The 17,926-nt window shown below is 38.0% G+C and overlaps 1 protein-coding gene across 3 annotated transcripts in view; it reads left to right on the top strand.

Annotated features, from left to right (window-relative positions):
* Positions 1-17,926, top strand: part of LOC126271918 (gamma-tubulin complex component 6) — a 249,988-nt gene that overhangs the window by 138,825 nt on the left and 93,237 nt on the right. For all 3 annotated transcript variants that reach the window (XM_049974312.1, XM_049974311.1, XM_049974313.1), the window contains exon 9: positions 5,831-6,102. In XM_049974312.1, coding sequence (XP_049830269.1) covers positions 5,831-6,102 — 272 coding nt within the window. The remainder of the gene's footprint in view (positions 1-5,830; positions 6,103-17,926) is intronic.

Raw genomic sequence — 17,926 nt, 5'->3', positions numbered from 1 at the left:
ACACCTGCTCTTTATATTCAGTAAGTGCCGGGTACGTGCCCTCCCTCCCCCCCCCCCCCTTTCCTTTCTGAGTAGGTAATTTTAATGTTTGTGTTTAAGTGTAGCGTTGTGTGTATGCAGATGTGTGTTCGTGCAGTCTGATTCTCTGGCCTATAAGATGTAGGTTATTGGAAACCACGGAAACTAAGGAGGACTTCTGCGATAGAAGTAGATGAATATGGAAAGAGTAAAAAAATAGATAGGTCCTCAAAAGAGAAGTAAGAAAGGAAATAAATAGAAATGGTTGCTAAGATCGAAGAAGAGAAAGAAGATAGCCCCAAAGACAGGAAACCCTTCCCACCCCCCCACCCCCCTTCCCTAGGATCCTTACCTTCTTGAGTGAGAAGCTGGAGGAGGTTTGGTGTTAAATCGCCTCCTACAGAATGGACGTTCCATTCTTGAGGTCCCCGAAGGAAATCTTACGAACCCTATGGAAATGGCAACTGGTGAAGAATCAGACACACTTGTTTGCGAGGGTTGTCATGATTTATGTGTGCTCATAAACCATGCTGCATGCTGTTATCCACAATACCCACTGCTTTCCAAAATTGATACAAACCCTCCCATCTACATCACGTCTTATAAAAGGTATAAAATATGCTACACAAAATAAAAAATCTAAATACTATGGTATAACAGTTGTTCAAATATTCACGTGATACTACATTTTTCCAGAAACATAATATCTCATTCAGTTTATTTCGTCTCTAGATCACCTTTTATCCGCGATTCTCTTAAGCCAGTCCTTAGGTTATAGTCATATCCAGTTTCCTAGGTAATCAGATTATAGGGTAGTTTAAGAATTCAGAAGTAGATGACAGAATAACATAAGATTTGAAGGGAATTTGGTGCAGGAAATCTATTTTGGAAGAAACACCGAAAACAACTCGGGATCCAATGGTCGTCACTCTGCCCGTTAACTCAGAGTGTTAACGTCCCTGGGGGATAGATGACTCTGCCTGGATCCTATGGATCTGATATTAACTTCACTTGAGCAAGTGCAGACCAGTACTTCTCGTTAAATTTTGCTTGAAAGTCTCCCCACTGCAAAAAAATCACCGCTTCACTAGTCAATACCACATTAGATGAAGTTATTCAATATTCTACTCTATCCTGGATAAGTTTGAATTCTCTCCAGAGTTCATCTGTGCTCTTCCTGGTATCAGTAAATTTGGAAGAAGCCATAGGCGATGCATTCCTGGATGTTATTCTCTCAGTGACTTTCCGATCTATAATTTTCTCTACCTGCTTCTCCAGACTACTAACATTTATGATATCAGAGCTTGCCATATTCTCTTTGAAGCTTCTTTCTACACTGTCTACTATGTACTTACACCTGTAATTTTCAATTGAATGATAGGTATTAATTTGCTATACTTATCTTGCATTTCAATGTTATCTTTTAAAGTATGCAATCCCTGCTTTACAGCATCAAACTTAACATTGCATACATTTTCAAATGATCCCAACTTTTCATTGATTTCTGATTCTACAGTATTACATTTTTCTTCAACATCAAATTCTAACTTTTTTGCTAAATCTTGTAATTGATCATTCTGCTTCGACTAAAGTCAGTGAACAGTTGATTTACATGGAGGTTTAAAGAGTTAGTTACTTCATTCTTTAATTCAAATTTCAAATCGTCTGCCTTATTATTTAAATTGTCAAATTCAGTCTTTAAAGCTCCCATGGTTTCGCATAAACTACCAAATTCATTGTTTTGTGATTCTACTTTTTCATTTAGCAAATTTAATTGAGAATTTACTGAGCCTAGTTCTTTCTTTAGAGTTTCATTCTGAGCATTAGAAGCTTTATTTAATTGTAAACTCTGGGCTTCTAGTTTATCATTTAGTTCCTTTCTTGAAGCCGCTGAATCTGCACTCTGTGCATCTAATTTAGCATTTTGAACTTTGATTAGGTTTACTAACTCAGACCAGTCTGGCATTTCTCTTCTGACTCTCATAGCCATAGCTGGTTCTTGTTTCTTTTCCAATTGCCCTAAGTTATCCATATTCTTATTATCTTTAGACCTGGTATTCATTTAAAAAAATCAACTCTGAGTATAATAACTACAATAATATTGTTCACTTAACAGTTCTTACTAGTTTGTACTAAAACAATAAAGTTCTGTTTTACACTCACCCGGCATAGAGTTTAGGCTGTGTCGGCGAGCGGATGTGTAACCACCACTGGTGAACAGCAACTGGTATCGGTGGCGTCAGTTGTTGGTTTCTACATAGGCATTGGTGTGCGAATGTGGAAGTAGGTCAGCACCGGTGAACAGCAACTGGTGCCAGTGACGTCAGATGTTGGTTTCTGCGTCTGTGTACTCACAATGTGTGAGAGCTGTATACTCCCCACACCAGATCTTCTTACTCAAATTGTTCTCGCCCTATCTCTTCTTAGCTTAATACGTCGAGATCTTCTCCCCGTTCTTTTAGTGTTATTACTTTCTTACGCCTTCCCATTTTGTACATTTACTATTTTTCACCATTTGAATTTTTAGGCAGAATCCAATTCTGTGGACTGGTTCTTTGGTCTTGTTATGTTCGGTTGCAATGGCAACACATAATATCTTCTTATCTCATTTTCATCTCAAAATTTCTGTATTCTTCTGCCCTTCCACACAGGTTGCCACATTCTAACGCTTTGCGACATGTGAGGCAAAAAATAATATTTTCTTATTTTTGTAATGTGATGATCACATATACAAACTTTAGTGTCACTGTACTCATCGATTGATGATGTATTTGACTCGAAACCAAACAGAATTGCCTGCAGAACGTAGATATATGACTGCCAGAAACCAACTAAATAACATTTATGAGAGAGTTGGTTTAGTAACCATTCCTCTTCTCACTATGAATCTCAATACACATCTTATCCTCTTCATGTGGAGTGAATAGGCTCCCTCACACTTATATTTAAAATCTCATGTGTTCGAGACAGTAGTAGGCCGAGTAGTTCTAGAATTTACACGGAAATTCTTAAAACACTACAATCTGAATTTTAGGGTCTGAGCTTGGTGCAACACACATGATTTATATGTTTTGCATGATGTCATCATTGCTTGGCATCTAGGGTGCCGTGGCGGATTCCTTTTTATTATTATTATTATTATTATTATTATTATTATTTTATAGGAATCATTATCTCCAGATTTGAGTAATGGGACACGGGAAATTGCCTTCTACCTAACCTGATGGGATATGTATGAGCAGTGAAGAAAGAGGTTAGATTGTCAGTGTATTTATGTAAGGAGTCAGCTTCTGAATGGTTAAATTTGGCACTGTAGGCTGAACCGCACCAAACCACACAGTAACCCTGGCTTCGGTGTGGGGGGCAGCGGTGGGGTGAGTGGACTGCTGTAGCCTGTTGTGGGGTCATGAACCACTGAGGGCTACAGCGGGGATGAAACCTCTCCATTGTTTCTAGGTCCCAGTTCCTTACAATACAATACAACATCAGGGACATTTCAACCCTTCTAATGCTGCCCAACTAATCTGTTGGTGATGTAATTGTTAAATGAAAATGCAAAGTAACAGCCACAGCTAAACCAAGACCAGCAGACCTCATGTGCTGACGGGCAGGAGCTGTTGACCATTGCAGAGACTGACTGTTGAAAAATCACATGGTATCAACGGTAGCTATCATTAGTGAGTTCCACAGTGCAAACCAGAAGTCCAGCTAGCACAGGGACTGTGTATATGGAGTTAAAAAGAATGATGTACAATGATCGAGAAGCTCCTAATAAACCACTATTTCTGTAATTAATCTAAGAGATGGCTGAGGTAGTGTAAAGGGCAAATCCAATGGACAAGGATGACTGGAATCAAGTTATTTGTAGTAATTAATCATGCTTTGGTCTGTGGGAGTTGGTTTTGACAGATGCCTGGAGGACTTTACCTGCCATCATGTACAATGCCAACAGTGAAGTACGGAGGAGGTGGTGTTATGCTGTGGTGTTGTTTTTCATGGTTAGGATGTGATCCCCTTGTGCGCTTAATAAAACACGAAATGCAGAAGGATATGAATGCATTTTACAGCATTGTGTACTCCATATAGTAGAGGAACAGTTTGGAGATGATAATAGTTTGTATCAGTATTATAATGGACCTGTCATAAAACACCATCTGTAGAGCAATGGTTTGTGGACAGTAACATTTCTGAAATTGACTGGCTTGTCCAAAGTCTCTAGCTGAATCCAATGGAACACCTTTGTGATATGTCAGAATATCGAATTTGCTCTAGACCCCAGTGTCTAACATCACTACCTTCCTTCTCTGGTTTCAGCTCTTGTGAAAGAATGGGCTGCCATTCCTCCATATACATTCAGGCACTTCATAGAAAGTGTTCTCAGCAGAGTTTAACCCATCATAAAGGTGAAGGATGGACACACCCATTACTAGTGTTTGCTAATAGCTGTCTGAGTACTTTTCTTCAGATAACATTTGTGGGAAATGTTGGTACAGGGGAAGGCAGTATCAATGATTGCTAGGAAAGTGTGTGGTGGTGATGGGACAGGCACCAAACTCAGATAACCCAGGAAACAATTAGAGTCTTTAATAGAACAAGGACGCTTTTGAATAACAAAATATTTTCAGACAACATAATTCCAGAGCTTCAGTGTGTGTAAAGAACAGCATCACAGGAGAAGCGAAAGGTGCTGTAGTGTGTGTGTGTTTGTGGACAACCAGTTTTGGTAAAATGATCTTCTTCAACTCACTGATGAACATTATATCATGTGGAAGGAGGGTTCATAAGCACCAGACATAATTACTATCAGTTGTAGTGACCGATAATAATCGTTTATTTGATGCCAAGGAACCTTCCTTCAACATGATGTGCATCCATGACTTGTAGATGTTAGCTTGACCAAAACTGGTTGCCCATGAATACACATGCATTACAGCAGCTTTTGGTGATTTCTGTGATTCATTCTTTTGTACAACAGGTTGCAGATGTTGATCCAGTAAAGCAAGATATATATGTAATGGTGCTTTGAACTCAGCAACCATTGGTCTTTCATATTTAGAGGTGTTATTTGGCCTTTTGCTATGTAGTTAGCGTGATGGATTATACTGTCCAGGTGTGTGCGGGACAGACAGTTGTAAAAACTGTGTGTGTGTTTGAGGGGCTAAAAAGTTTCCTGCCAAAGTCAAAGGGGCCAGTGGAGGTTGACGTATCACCCACAAATACAAACTTGCAACTATTAACTTTTTAAATGGTTTCAAAGGACAGACAGGATGTGTGTGCCTTCCGTTTTTGGAGTGCAAAAGTATATTTTGGAAAGGAATGAATTTTGTGAATGGGAAAGAAAGAGGAGAACAATGAGAGCTGCAAAAGTCATTAAAAGATAGTGTAAGGAAAGTGAGAAACTCATAATACAAGTTATGAGAGTGAGTGTCACCTGTGCAATTGTGAGTTTTATTTTGTACAACTGATGGAGGACTTAGTCTGATGGCTGAATAAATTCTAGCACTCTTTTTCATTACCCTGTCTGCCACTAAAAGCCTCCTCTATGCGGTGAGTGGCAATCTATCCTTTTTGTATTGTTGCTATTCAGTCCCAGATTTTCCACTGTTTGGTTACACATTTATGAAGTTTTAGGAAACGAGTGTATTCTTTCATTATTTTTGAGCTTTAATGTTTGAAGTCCATTTATATGTATTTAAATAATTGTCGTTACATTTTTTTTTTAAATCTCTTGTTGTTATTCTTAAAGTAAATAATGGATCAATCCAGTACAGTATAAGTAGGCCACAACTGATTAATTATGTTTTTATTACAGGCCATTTGTGAGTGTGTACGTCATTATCTTTGCCTCTATCGGGGTGAACTACTCAGACAAAAGTTCAGCGGAAGTCTTCTCTCATTAGCTAACTCCATCAGGCGATTCATAATGCCTCAACTGTTTTGCATTTCACATGTCCTGTCACAGCATACCACCACCACTGCTTACTTGTTGTCACAACTTCATGATGCTGCTATGCAGGCAGTGTGCCCAATCACAGCTCCCCTGCTTACTGTTATGCTGCATGCAGGGACTTCCATTTATCTCAAGTAAGTGTTGATTTAAAGGATACAGAGCCTGAAAATGATGTGTCAATAGCAGTTATGAGGAAAAACCTATGACTGAAGTAATGTATAAATTGAGTGAATTGTAGCATGGAAAATTTTAATAATTATTTGAACTTCAGTGATTAGAGAATTGAAATATTTGCAGCAGTTGGTGCCCCACAGCTTGTAGATATCAAAAGTCATGTTGTACCTCCATTAGCAGCTATGAAAACTTTTATCATCGCTATTAGTTACAACTGTCACAAATCATCATCAGACATAGAAGGCTTTTCAATCACAGCCTCAATGTGGAAATGTCCATTTGACTCTGTCCCACTCTACAAGACGTTATCTACAGTGTGTTCGAAAGTCCCCACTCATATGTCTATACAGTGGCTAATATATATGAGTACTGACATAAACACTGGACAAGTGGATCTATGTGTGCACCACCATGCCTGACACTGAGATCTAAGTATCTCCATGTACTCTTTGATATCTTGTGGAGCATCTCAGGAATTATGTTTTAAAAGGCTTTCTCAACACTTTTGTGCAGTTTTTCATTAATGTTGTATTAACGTTGGGTGACATGGTGCTTGATTATTCCCCATATTGAGTTGTCTGACATGTTAAGGATTGGGTTTCATAGTGCCCATTTCAGTGTGGTTCGACAAGCTACTGAACTACGTCTAATCCTGTGGTCTCAGAATTGTTCATCAAGAAAATCACACTCAAATAGCAAAATGTGCTGGACCGCCACCCTGCTGTAACTGCATGCGGTCCACCATTCCTTTGTCTTCAAACAGAGATATTAACTGTGTACCCTTCAAAAAAATATGCCCTTAACAAATACTGTGATGACATCTCGTCCTGTGTATTGTGAGGTGCTTTCTTTTCCAGCTCTTGCACATAATGAGGATTTCATTTAAATCAGAAAAATCTACTACTCCACTGTGAATTTCAGTATATGACACATTTGCCAGAAAGTAAGAATCTTGAGCAATACAGCATTTGGACATTCTGTGAACAAAGCATGGCAGGCTGAAACTTACTGTTCTGTGTTTTTGTCAGGAAAGGAAAATGGCAGATGTAAAGCAGCCAAGAAGGCTTGTCACAATAGCAGATGTTCATTATGCCAACCCCATACATGATTACACCTCACTGTTGAGGTACAGAATCATGCATGGATAGGAAGAAACATGGCCAGAAATGACGGATGATGAGCTGCATCTAGTAAAGTCAGCAAGACATATTATTACTTGATTTATGACATTTTAACCACGTCCATTCCCACTAATTTTCATAAAGCCACTGTTAACCTTGCCACTGAATGCCCATAAACTGCAAACACACACACACACACACACACACACACACACACACACACACACACACACACACACACACACACATTATTATCGATAATTTTTTTCAGTCCGTTCGACTCTGTCCCACTCTACAAGACGTTATCTACAGTGTGTTCGAAAGTCCCCACTCATATGTCTAAACAGTGGCTAATATATATGAGTACTGACATAAACACTGGACAAGTGGATCTATGTGTGCACCACCAAGCCTAACACTGAGATCTAAGTATCTCCATGTCCTTGATAAATCGTTTTAATTTTGAATATTTTTGTTGATGTGGTCATATAGTGTTGAGAATTAATTTCAGAAGGTACTGCTCAGTTGATTGCTCAACATTGGAACACATTACCTCTTGTAATTTCTTACATCTGCTTTGGGGCCTGCTGTTGACAGATCTCTGAAACAAAAGCACATTTCTTCTAATTAAGTGGGGTTGCATTACAAGGTGGGGCCTTGCTGAAGTGATCTCTAAATGTACTCATTATCTTTGTCACTTTTTGCCCTATCTGTGCACAGTGCTTTTTGTCAGCTTCAAAACAGGAACACGATAAAACACTTATTTATTACCCCAATTGTACAAAGTCTAGAGGTGTGCTGGGGCTTCTTGGACACACTGAAGAATGGTCTGAACTCCATATGTTTACCCAGAGAAACTGTGGTCACAAAACTTCATGTGCCTGATGATGATTTTTGATAACTGGAACTGATAGGAATAATAAAGATTTTTCATACCTGCCGATGTTGGAAAACGAGATTTTCAGTAAATAAGAGAATTGTTTTTCAGAAAAGAAGGGGATGAGGATGTAATATAGACAAAGATATGGGTAATGAGAAGATCAAGATGAAAAGTTTCTTGGTGGCAGAGAGATGGTGTTGATATAAATGTATTTTTTATGTTGGTACATGTTGCACAATAATTCAAGTCAAGTGTCAGTTGGTGTGCAGAATAGTCTGTTCATATTTTTTTCCAAGTAATCATATTGAGAATGTTTTGGTTATGTGGTTAAACTAGAATATCCTGCTGTAATAAAATTCTTCAGTTTGTTTTATCATAAAAAGAACTTCATTAAAAGACAGCAGATGTATGTATGTGACTATATTTCATCATCTTCAGCCACTAAGAAAAGAGTGAGTGAATTCAGATGTGCCATACGTCTCTTGAAGGTGATCCGTATAAAGTCTGGCCCATAACTGCAACCATATAATTATGAAAACATTTAGGTGTTTCACAATATAGAGGTGGGTAATTGACAATTAAAGGTGTATGAAATAGCAATTAAATATATATGAAATAGCTAATAGCACATATGAGGTTGGTGTGTAACTTCGTAGGGTTTCTGTTTTGCATGTTAGTATTCTGGTTGCTGTGAGTTTATTTATCAATTGGTCATTTTCTATTTGTAGTTCATTATTGCCATTTGAGTTTACATATTGTCATTTTGCCATGTGGAGATAGTGAGTAGAGCTGCGAATGCTAGGAAATGGAGTGCCAAGTGGAGGAATTGGAACATTTCCAACATATATATTTCTGTTTGAGTTTAGTGGAGGGATGAAAGTGGCAGAGGCAGCTAGAAACATTTACACCATATCTGGGGATAATGTCATTGGACAGAGCACAGGAGGAAAATGATTTTCTCATTTTAAAGAGGCTTGTTTTGAAGTTAGTGATTCCCCACATTCAGGAAGACCTTTGAAGTTTGATGAAGATCGTTTAAATACATTAATCCACAATGATCCACATCAGTGTTCTCAAGAACTGGCAAGTCTCATGAACTGTGATCATTACACCATTGTGCAACTTTCACATTCAGTGAGGAAGGTTCAAAAATCAGATATGTGAGTACCACATGCTCTAAGCCAAAATCATAAAAATCAGTGGTTGGCCATATGTACATATCTGCTTGCTCATCATAAATTGTATCAAGGACAATAGCGACCATCCCTGTCCTGTATTGTTACTGATGTTGAGGAGAGGTGTCTTTATGCTAATATAAGGAAGAGAAAGGAATGGCTGAACCCAAACAAAGTAGCAGGTACAAAGACCTGCACGCATCCACAAAAGATAATGTTACAAATGTGGTGGAACAATGATGGTGTGGTGCCTATGAATTGCTTCCCTGAGATGCAACCATCACTGCTACCATTTATTGTCAATAACTGAGACATCTTGCAGACACAATCCAGGAACAGTGACAAGGAAGACTGTGCGAAATGATGCTACTCCACAATAATGCCTGCCTGGATTCTGCTAGACTGATAAAAAATGCTATGCAGGAGTTGGGTTGGGAAGTCATTCTGCAAACACCAGTAACAATATAGGATAGGAATGGTCACTATTGTTCTCGAGCCAATTTATGACGAGCAAGCAGAGACTTACATGTGGCCACCTGCTGATATTTCTGATCTTGTGGCCTCAGATTTTCACCTTTTCCTCTCTCTATTGAACGACCTTCAAGGAACTTCCTTTCCATATGAAAATGAACTTCGAACATTGCTCAATGAGTTCCTTACCTCAAAACGGAGTGATTTTTTGAGTCACGGAATTATAAAGTTACCCCAGCATTGGCAGAGTGTTGTAAATAGTGCAGGAGAATATATTGTTCATGACTAAAGTCTCTGTTATGTGTACCTGTTGTGTTTATGAAGCTTATGGAAAAATGCTGTGAACTTATGCACCAACCCAATATATACAAGAAGATGTAGTATGACTCATTTTATATCATGAATTAAGTCTGAGAAAGCTTGGAGTGAGGTGATTAACTTGCTTACTGAATGCATTCTGAAACTAATGTCTCAGAAATGATTGAACCATTTTAAAAATAAGTGTGCCAGTTTGTCACTGTAGTTGAGAGATGTACCCACCACTGATCACCTGAAATAGAACAGAAGTTAAAGCAGGAGGTTGGGCCTGTTGTGCATCACCAAAAAAGGCGAAGTCAGTTGAATCTGTCCTAAATATTATGGTAAGTGTTTTATGTGATACAAAAGTTGTTCTTATTATTTGCCTTCCAAAAGGAAAAACAGTAACTAATGAATACTACACAACTCTTCTGGATTAGAAGAGTTGTGGATTGCTGTGATCCATAATAATAATAATAATAATAATAATCAATATAAGGGTTTGGGGCAAAAGTCATTGCAACTGCTGTTTTTCTTGCAGATATGTATGCAGATCAAAAAGCACTGTTTTTCATGGAGAAGCTGTACAGGTGTAGTGTGTACTCACAACAACAGATGACTCTGTGATTGCTGGTACTAGCACAGAGTAAGCTGCAAAATCAGTTGTGTGGCGAGCATCATGCGAGATGGAAGTAACTTGTGTTAAGCAGTGCACATACATCAAAATAGCCATTCTCTGAGGTAGAAATGCATGAGAATGTCACAGTGAATTGGTGGAAGTGCTTAGGAATAATGCCCTCATTATGTGTGGGACAACCTGCCAGTGTGTGGACTGACATGGCATTTGCCATCATAAAGCAGCTTCTGGAGGAAGACAGATGATGGACACTACTGGAGTTAGAGGGGGCAAGTGGACTGGATATTGCGAATAGAGCTGCAATTGCGCAAAATTGCATCACAGTGGGTACTGCATGAACTGACAGAAGTTCAATGATGAGTGAGATATTGCAATATGCTCTGACCTCCTAGCACACTGGCAACAGGACAGCAACCAGTTCTTGTCATGAATAATTGGACTGATGAATTTTATGGTCAGGGCATATGAATTGGAATTCAAAGGTCAGTCTAGGGAATGGTGACACGCCAGATTACCAAGACTCTAGAAGTTCCATCAGAATCCATCACTTGTGAAATTCATGGTGTTCATTGCGTGTGGCATCCGAGGTGTCATTGTGTGCCACTTTGTCCCACATGGCAGAGCAGTGAATGCAGAGCACTACAGAGACTTCCTGGTGTGACAGGTATGTTGTGGAATTTGGAACTAATGTCTGGATTTTGTGGACAGTGCAATTATACTACACGACAATGCAAAACCACACTAAACAGTGTTTGTATGGCAGCTGCGATGCTGGGAATAGGAAGAATTGGAGCACTACGAAAGGTAAAGGAAACACTATGTGGTAGATGTTTGAGACTTGAGAGGATATTGCCAATGCTGTGCGACAACAGATGACCTGACTCAGACACGGTGTGACAAATTATGATGCAGATGGTACTCGGCACCTCCCACTTCATTGGCAGTGTATGATGAACATTGCAGGGACTACTTTGAGAGCCCTTAGGCCCAGTTGGTCATGTCAACTATCTGTGTGCTGTGCTGTAATGAATTTGCATCATGAAACCAGTATTGTCCTGTACACTACCACAATAAATATGTGAAGCACAATGTTCATGTGTTCTTCAGTGTCCACACACATATTTCCCACCTCATCCTTTCATCGGTATGTGTTGCATTTTCCAACCCAGCTGGTAGCTTCAATAAAGAAAAAAAAATAGAAGAAGAAGTTGCATTGATTTAGGCCCTACCCTCTTAGTTGTAGTAGTAGCAATGAAGATGCTTCATACTGTGGTATGTGCTATGTACTAGCTGATTACCCAGTGTGATATACAAACTATAAAGTAAAATTTTTACAAAATCCATTGGGATCAGTATTTATATGTCACTACATTTCCATCTGTATTCACACTATGATCAAAGAATCCAGTGTGTACTTTTGATGTATGTCACACTGGTTTGCAGCATTATTATGAGCTATTTATGCCTCCTGCTGGGACATAGGGTCACTATGCACTGTTTAGCCAAGCAATATGTTGCTTCTTGTTGCTCGAGTCATTGTACATTTGTCTGATGTAACATGATGTTGACAAACTCTAATTCCATAATAAAATATTCCGAATTGTGAAACGTTCTTGATGTTATTCTTATGTTCTTGGCAACTTTTGTACATTTTTCATTGTGTACCAGATAAAATACTTTACTGAAACTTGTTAAAAATGTTATACATTGTTATAGGTATATTCTGAATTATCTTTTGTTATCTTAGAGTAACAGTCTTCATTTGTGTTGAATTAATAGTGAGTCTCAACAGAGTGTCTTCAGTTTTAATTTCATTGTGTGTCCTTTATATCAAGTGACCAAAAATTGATACACAGTAGTTATTAAAAAGTTACATATTCTTCCCTTAGCTGCATAAAAACTAAAGTACATCTGAGAAGCTGTTTGTCAGTCAGTAGGTAGTCGTATTTCCATTTTTTATTTGGTCCATTAAATCTTAAAATGTACAGCAGAGCACACCAGATACTGGACAGTTCACTGCAGTTATGTCTTCATATTTACATGATGTTTTCTATGTATTAATGAATATAGTTTTTTCAGCTCTGAGTTAATTAAACCACTTTAACTAAAAATTACAGCTGAAAATATGAATAAAGTAATATTATTGATTACAGCCTTTGTATGCTACAAGCGAACTAATATTAATAATTACAGTCTTTACATGCTACAAGTAGATAGTCATGTTGACTCAATATTTTTGTAAGTGATAAAGAATGTAGCTTATACACATACCATTAACTTTCTTGGGGTTTCAAAGATTTTCGAGGACCGCTTCCAGATTATAAAAGCAATGTATTAATAGATATTCTTTTAACACTGCTTTAAATTGTTTAGATCATTTATTACTTTAATTTCTTTTGGCAACTTATTGTAAATAATTTTAGCAAGATGTAATATTCCTTTAGGCACAAACTGGTTTTTATTTCTGGCATGTGACAGTTTACTCTTTGCGTCATGATGATAAAGATTTTCATTTTTGAGAATGACACTAGATTTTGTTGTTGCATATTACCTAATAAACATTCCACTTTCAGAGAGGTAAATACTTTGAAGACGTAGAATCCCTCATTGTTTTAAATAGTTGTGTACAGGGTTTGTTCCTTTTCATTCCAGCCATGATTCTCGCTGTTGTTTTTTTTTGCATTCTGGAGAGTTTTAGGCAGGATGGTAAATTATTGCAGAAAGTATCACATACTGCAGAACAGAATGTATATTAGCTTAGTAAACAGCTGTTAGACAGTACTTATGACAACAATATTCAAGCACATGGTACTTAGTCCCTTAAATATGCTATCAGGGTGAGTACTTCCTCTAAGGTTATCTTGGCACTAGATCCCCAGAAATTTTGTGTTAGTTACACTTGCAATATCTGTGTCTGATATCTTAATTTTTATATCCTCTTCACTATTTCTCTTGACACTATGAAAATTAAGGCAAAATAGGGTGGAACCCACTGTGGAGCCCTGTTGCATACCATACTTTACTTCTTTGTAATCAGAATAGTATCTGGTTGATTTATTATCTTCTTGATGTTATATTTCTGCTACTTGCTTGCAGCCTTTAGATACGATCTAAGCCAGTTTTAGGTGTATCTTTGATACCAACGCTACCAATCTTCTGTAGCAGCAGGATATGGTCTGTGATGTCAGAGGCTTTAGACAGATCAAGGCATATGCCAGTTACTTTTCCTCCACTATCAAGTTTTTGGAGCACTTCACTCCAAAATACACTAAACTCTCGTTAATCGGGTGAATCTCAGTAACCCAGCCTCTCAGTAATCTGACCCACATCCAGCCTCTAGTTGCTCAAGCAGAAATGATGCAGATGATAATGAATTCTCATGTGCAACAATGTTGTTAGTTAATTACAATGTTAAACTGTGCTTTACATATTTGAAATTGTGACTTTCTTTAGGGTTCAGTATTATGGCTTCTAAAATGAAATACATTGTACTAGACCTCAATCAAAAACTCAAAATTAGAGACAAGTGCAACTGAGGTTCTTTGCAGAAAGCCATTGCTGCTGAGTACAGTGCTGGGAGAGCAACTGTTTATGACCAATCTTCAATAGATGAAGAGGTAATAAATAGCATATAGGGAAGATATGATGAAAGTGATGAAGAAGAGGACATAGGAGAAGAGAGTGTAAAGATATCTCACACTGCTGGTTTTGAAAATGCAGATATCTTCCTGGAGCACATTATGCAACAATAAGAAACGTGCAGGACCAATGTAATGCCTGTAAAGCCATTGTGTGATAAAGTGCGTCGCATATCTTTGTTGCAACAACTAAAAATTTGGGACATGTTTCATAGTGAGTGGTGCTACTGTATGTGTACACACTGAGGAAATCAGTTTTATATGAAAATGAGTGTATCTTTGGATTTAACACAGTGTAATCTATATGTGTTTCACTAAAATTAAAACTGTCTCAATAATCTGGCACTTTTGCTGATTCAACACCCATACGTGTGAAGAATGGCTGGATTATCCAGTCTAGTGTGTTACTGTCTCTGTTGATCAGCCATTCTGGAAACCTTGTTGGGCTGTGGGTAATATGTTGCTCTTTTCTGGAAAATCTAGCAACCTCTTATGAATTTTTTTCAGGTATTCATGAAAATATGGATAGCAAAGCTGTAGGTCTGTAATTGGTTATGTCTTCTTTGTTACTATTTTTGGACAGTGGCTTGAGTTTCACTATCTTTAAGCAGAAGGAAAGATTCCAGTTGTGAATGAAATGTTGAAAAGGTGGACTGATAGTGCTGCAATGAGGTCACCTGCATTTCTAATGACATAATATGGAATCTCATCCGTACCTGTCGAAAATTTTGTTCTTAACTTACTAATTGCCATTATAATGGGAAGAAATAAGGAGTCAAGGTTTCTATTTAGATTTGCTGGTGATGTGATAGAATTGTCATTCAAAGATTTTATATCTCAGAGTAGTTGTTCACTAATATTTGAAAAGTATGTATTAAAAGCACTGGCTACCTCATCTGGATTAGTAATGTGTTTGCCATCATTGTCTAGCTGGAGGTCTAACTTCTTTTTTGGAGGGTGGGGGGGAGGCTAATTTCTTACTTGCTGTTTGACTGTCTTCCAGATGGCTTTCATTTTGTCCCTGGCCATTATAATTGGTAATCATTTGTCATTTTTTTAGCTACTTTTAGACTTTGTGGAACACTGTCTCATAATTGTTGAAATACACCCCCACCAATTCTTCAATAACATTTTGTGTTTTTGAAATTTCATAAAGTCTCCTCTTTCCAGCACAGGATATTTTAATGCCTGTTGTCAGCCAAGAAAAATTTCTTTTACTTGTTTTGAACTTTTGGTTTTTATCTGGAAATGAAGTATTGACATATGTGAGAATAATTCCATGAACATGTCATTTTTTTTACATGTGTCTTCACAGTTGTACATTTCGTTCCATGTTCATTTTTTTTAGTAAGTGCCTGAGGTTTTCTAAGTTTTGCTTGCTAAAATTTCTACCTTTTCTTGTTATTTGTTGTTCAGTATTGCCAGTAGTCTCTATTCAGAATTCAATAACTTGTGGACAATAATCACTGAAACCTGTATTTGTATTTCCAGTTTTGTATAAGTATTTATCTGTATTTAGAAGTACCTGATCTATAGTACAGCTGGATGATTTAGTGACTCTGGGAGGGGATTTAATGGTCATGTGTATGTTGTAAATTTTTAACAAGGCCTCAACATTCAATCTGTCTTTTGAGTTCTTGTTGAAATCTGTGTTAGTCACCACACATCATAGTTGTTTTACTAAACATTTTTATACTATGAAGTGGCTTCTCAAGATTTTCAAGGAAAGTAGTTATGTTTTATTCCGTCACTGTTTTCTACTTGCCTGTGGATCCTGTTTTACAGTGCCGATAATGAATTGTAAATTGGTTGTACGTTCATTTAGTTTTGATGCCCCATCCTTACAATTCCCACATGCTTTCTATTTTCCAATAAATTTCACTTTCTTACATGGAGATATATGATTTATTTTTATTCTGCCTACCACATTGTCTATATTGTGTATCTCACAAACACTTGGTTCTAAATAATTTAGGAGTAAAGGAGACCCCACACGCTGAATAGTAGAAGATAGTAGAAGCATTAAGTCATCGATCTGCAAACACGAAAGAGGTAGAAAAGCTGCTAGCTTTTGAAATAATCCTTTTGTGAGATAGAGTACACACACACACACACACACACACACACACACACACACACACACCACCACCACCACCACCACCACCACCACCACCTATGCCCCTACATTATGATGCATGGACTCAAAATACCGAGATAGCATTTTGTGGGATGTGTAGAAGGAGAGAGAGATGGGAGGCAGGAAGAAGGATTGGGGATGGTTAGCTAATAGTGGTACCAGAGGTAGTGGGCTGCAGTCCATGATGAAAGTGACATGGAGATGTGGATTGGATGACAAGGCAGAGGAAGGGGAAAGTGTTGGGTGGCAGTACAGGGATAGTGGTTTAACAGAGGAGGAGGCTGGGAGGGTTATGGGAGCAAAAGATGTATTGCATGGAAAACTCCCGTCTGCATAGTTCAGAAAAGCATAGCTGTTTTTAATGTAATTTTTGTATATAATGTAAACTTGGATAACATGCTGACTTCTACAGGTATGCATTATATATGCTTAGGTGAAAAGCACTAACCTGTAGAAGAAGCAAATCTGCTGTTATTTATGAGGTTTTGCATGTTGAAACCTCTATCAGTAAGCAAAGAAATGCTCATCTTTTTAATAACTGTTCGGAAATGTCTCAAATCTAATCTCACATTTCTTCCCTAGATCCATCCCTGATAATAAGCAAACTTGGAGCTACTGAAAGTGTTGCCATTTATAGCTTCAAAATTGATTCCAACCAAAACAATCCTCCTGCAGACCATGTTTCCAGCATAACTGTAGTTATAGATCATTGTAATTACCTACAGAAATCTTCATCAGCTGTTAGACATTTCTTTGGTCACAACTTTCTACCATGATGCCTCAAAATTGAAACACAGCATGCCCTACAGTGCCTACTTATATCTTTTGAGCCATACTAAAAACTTTCATCTGTATCTACCTTCCTCTAAATCCTCACTACACCCTGTGTGCTCTCCTCTTACTTGCCCCTCAAGATTCACAAACTCAGTTAGGTAGGTTAGCTTGCTGTTACCTATTACTACACCCACATAAACTATATCTGTACTAGGTCACTAATAAACTTGCTGTCGAGTCCCATAAAAGCACAAACACGTACTATTGTGTCCTTAAGGGTCAGAAACTGTACCGCACAGGCCATAGCTTACTCTTTGCAGTAAGGACAGTCAATAGACCAACCTCTACATTTCCACTGTTACTGACCAATTACTGCCTGTTCTCTGCTTATCATTGTTAATGTAACTTGACTAGACACCAACATGTGCCATGACCATTGCCACGTTGCTATCATACAGTACCTCTCCCCATACTTACACCACTGAAAACCTACCACTTCTTTCTCATAAACAGATGTGCATCATATCTGTGGGCAGTCAAATTAAACTCCTTTGCTAACTGTTTTGCAGGTCACACTCACATGAATTACTCCAGTTTGTCAAAAATCCTGAAATCTCAAGTGCTTTATTAAGAGGTCTTAACAGTTTGTCACCA

Source organism: Schistocerca gregaria, chromosome 5, assembly GCF_023897955.1.
Source record: "Schistocerca gregaria isolate iqSchGreg1 chromosome 5, iqSchGreg1.2, whole genome shotgun sequence".
Taxonomy (NCBI): domain Eukaryota; kingdom Metazoa; phylum Arthropoda; class Insecta; order Orthoptera; family Acrididae; genus Schistocerca; species Schistocerca gregaria.
Note: the sequence above shows the minus strand (reverse complement) of the source record. Positions and strands in the feature narration are given on the sequence as shown.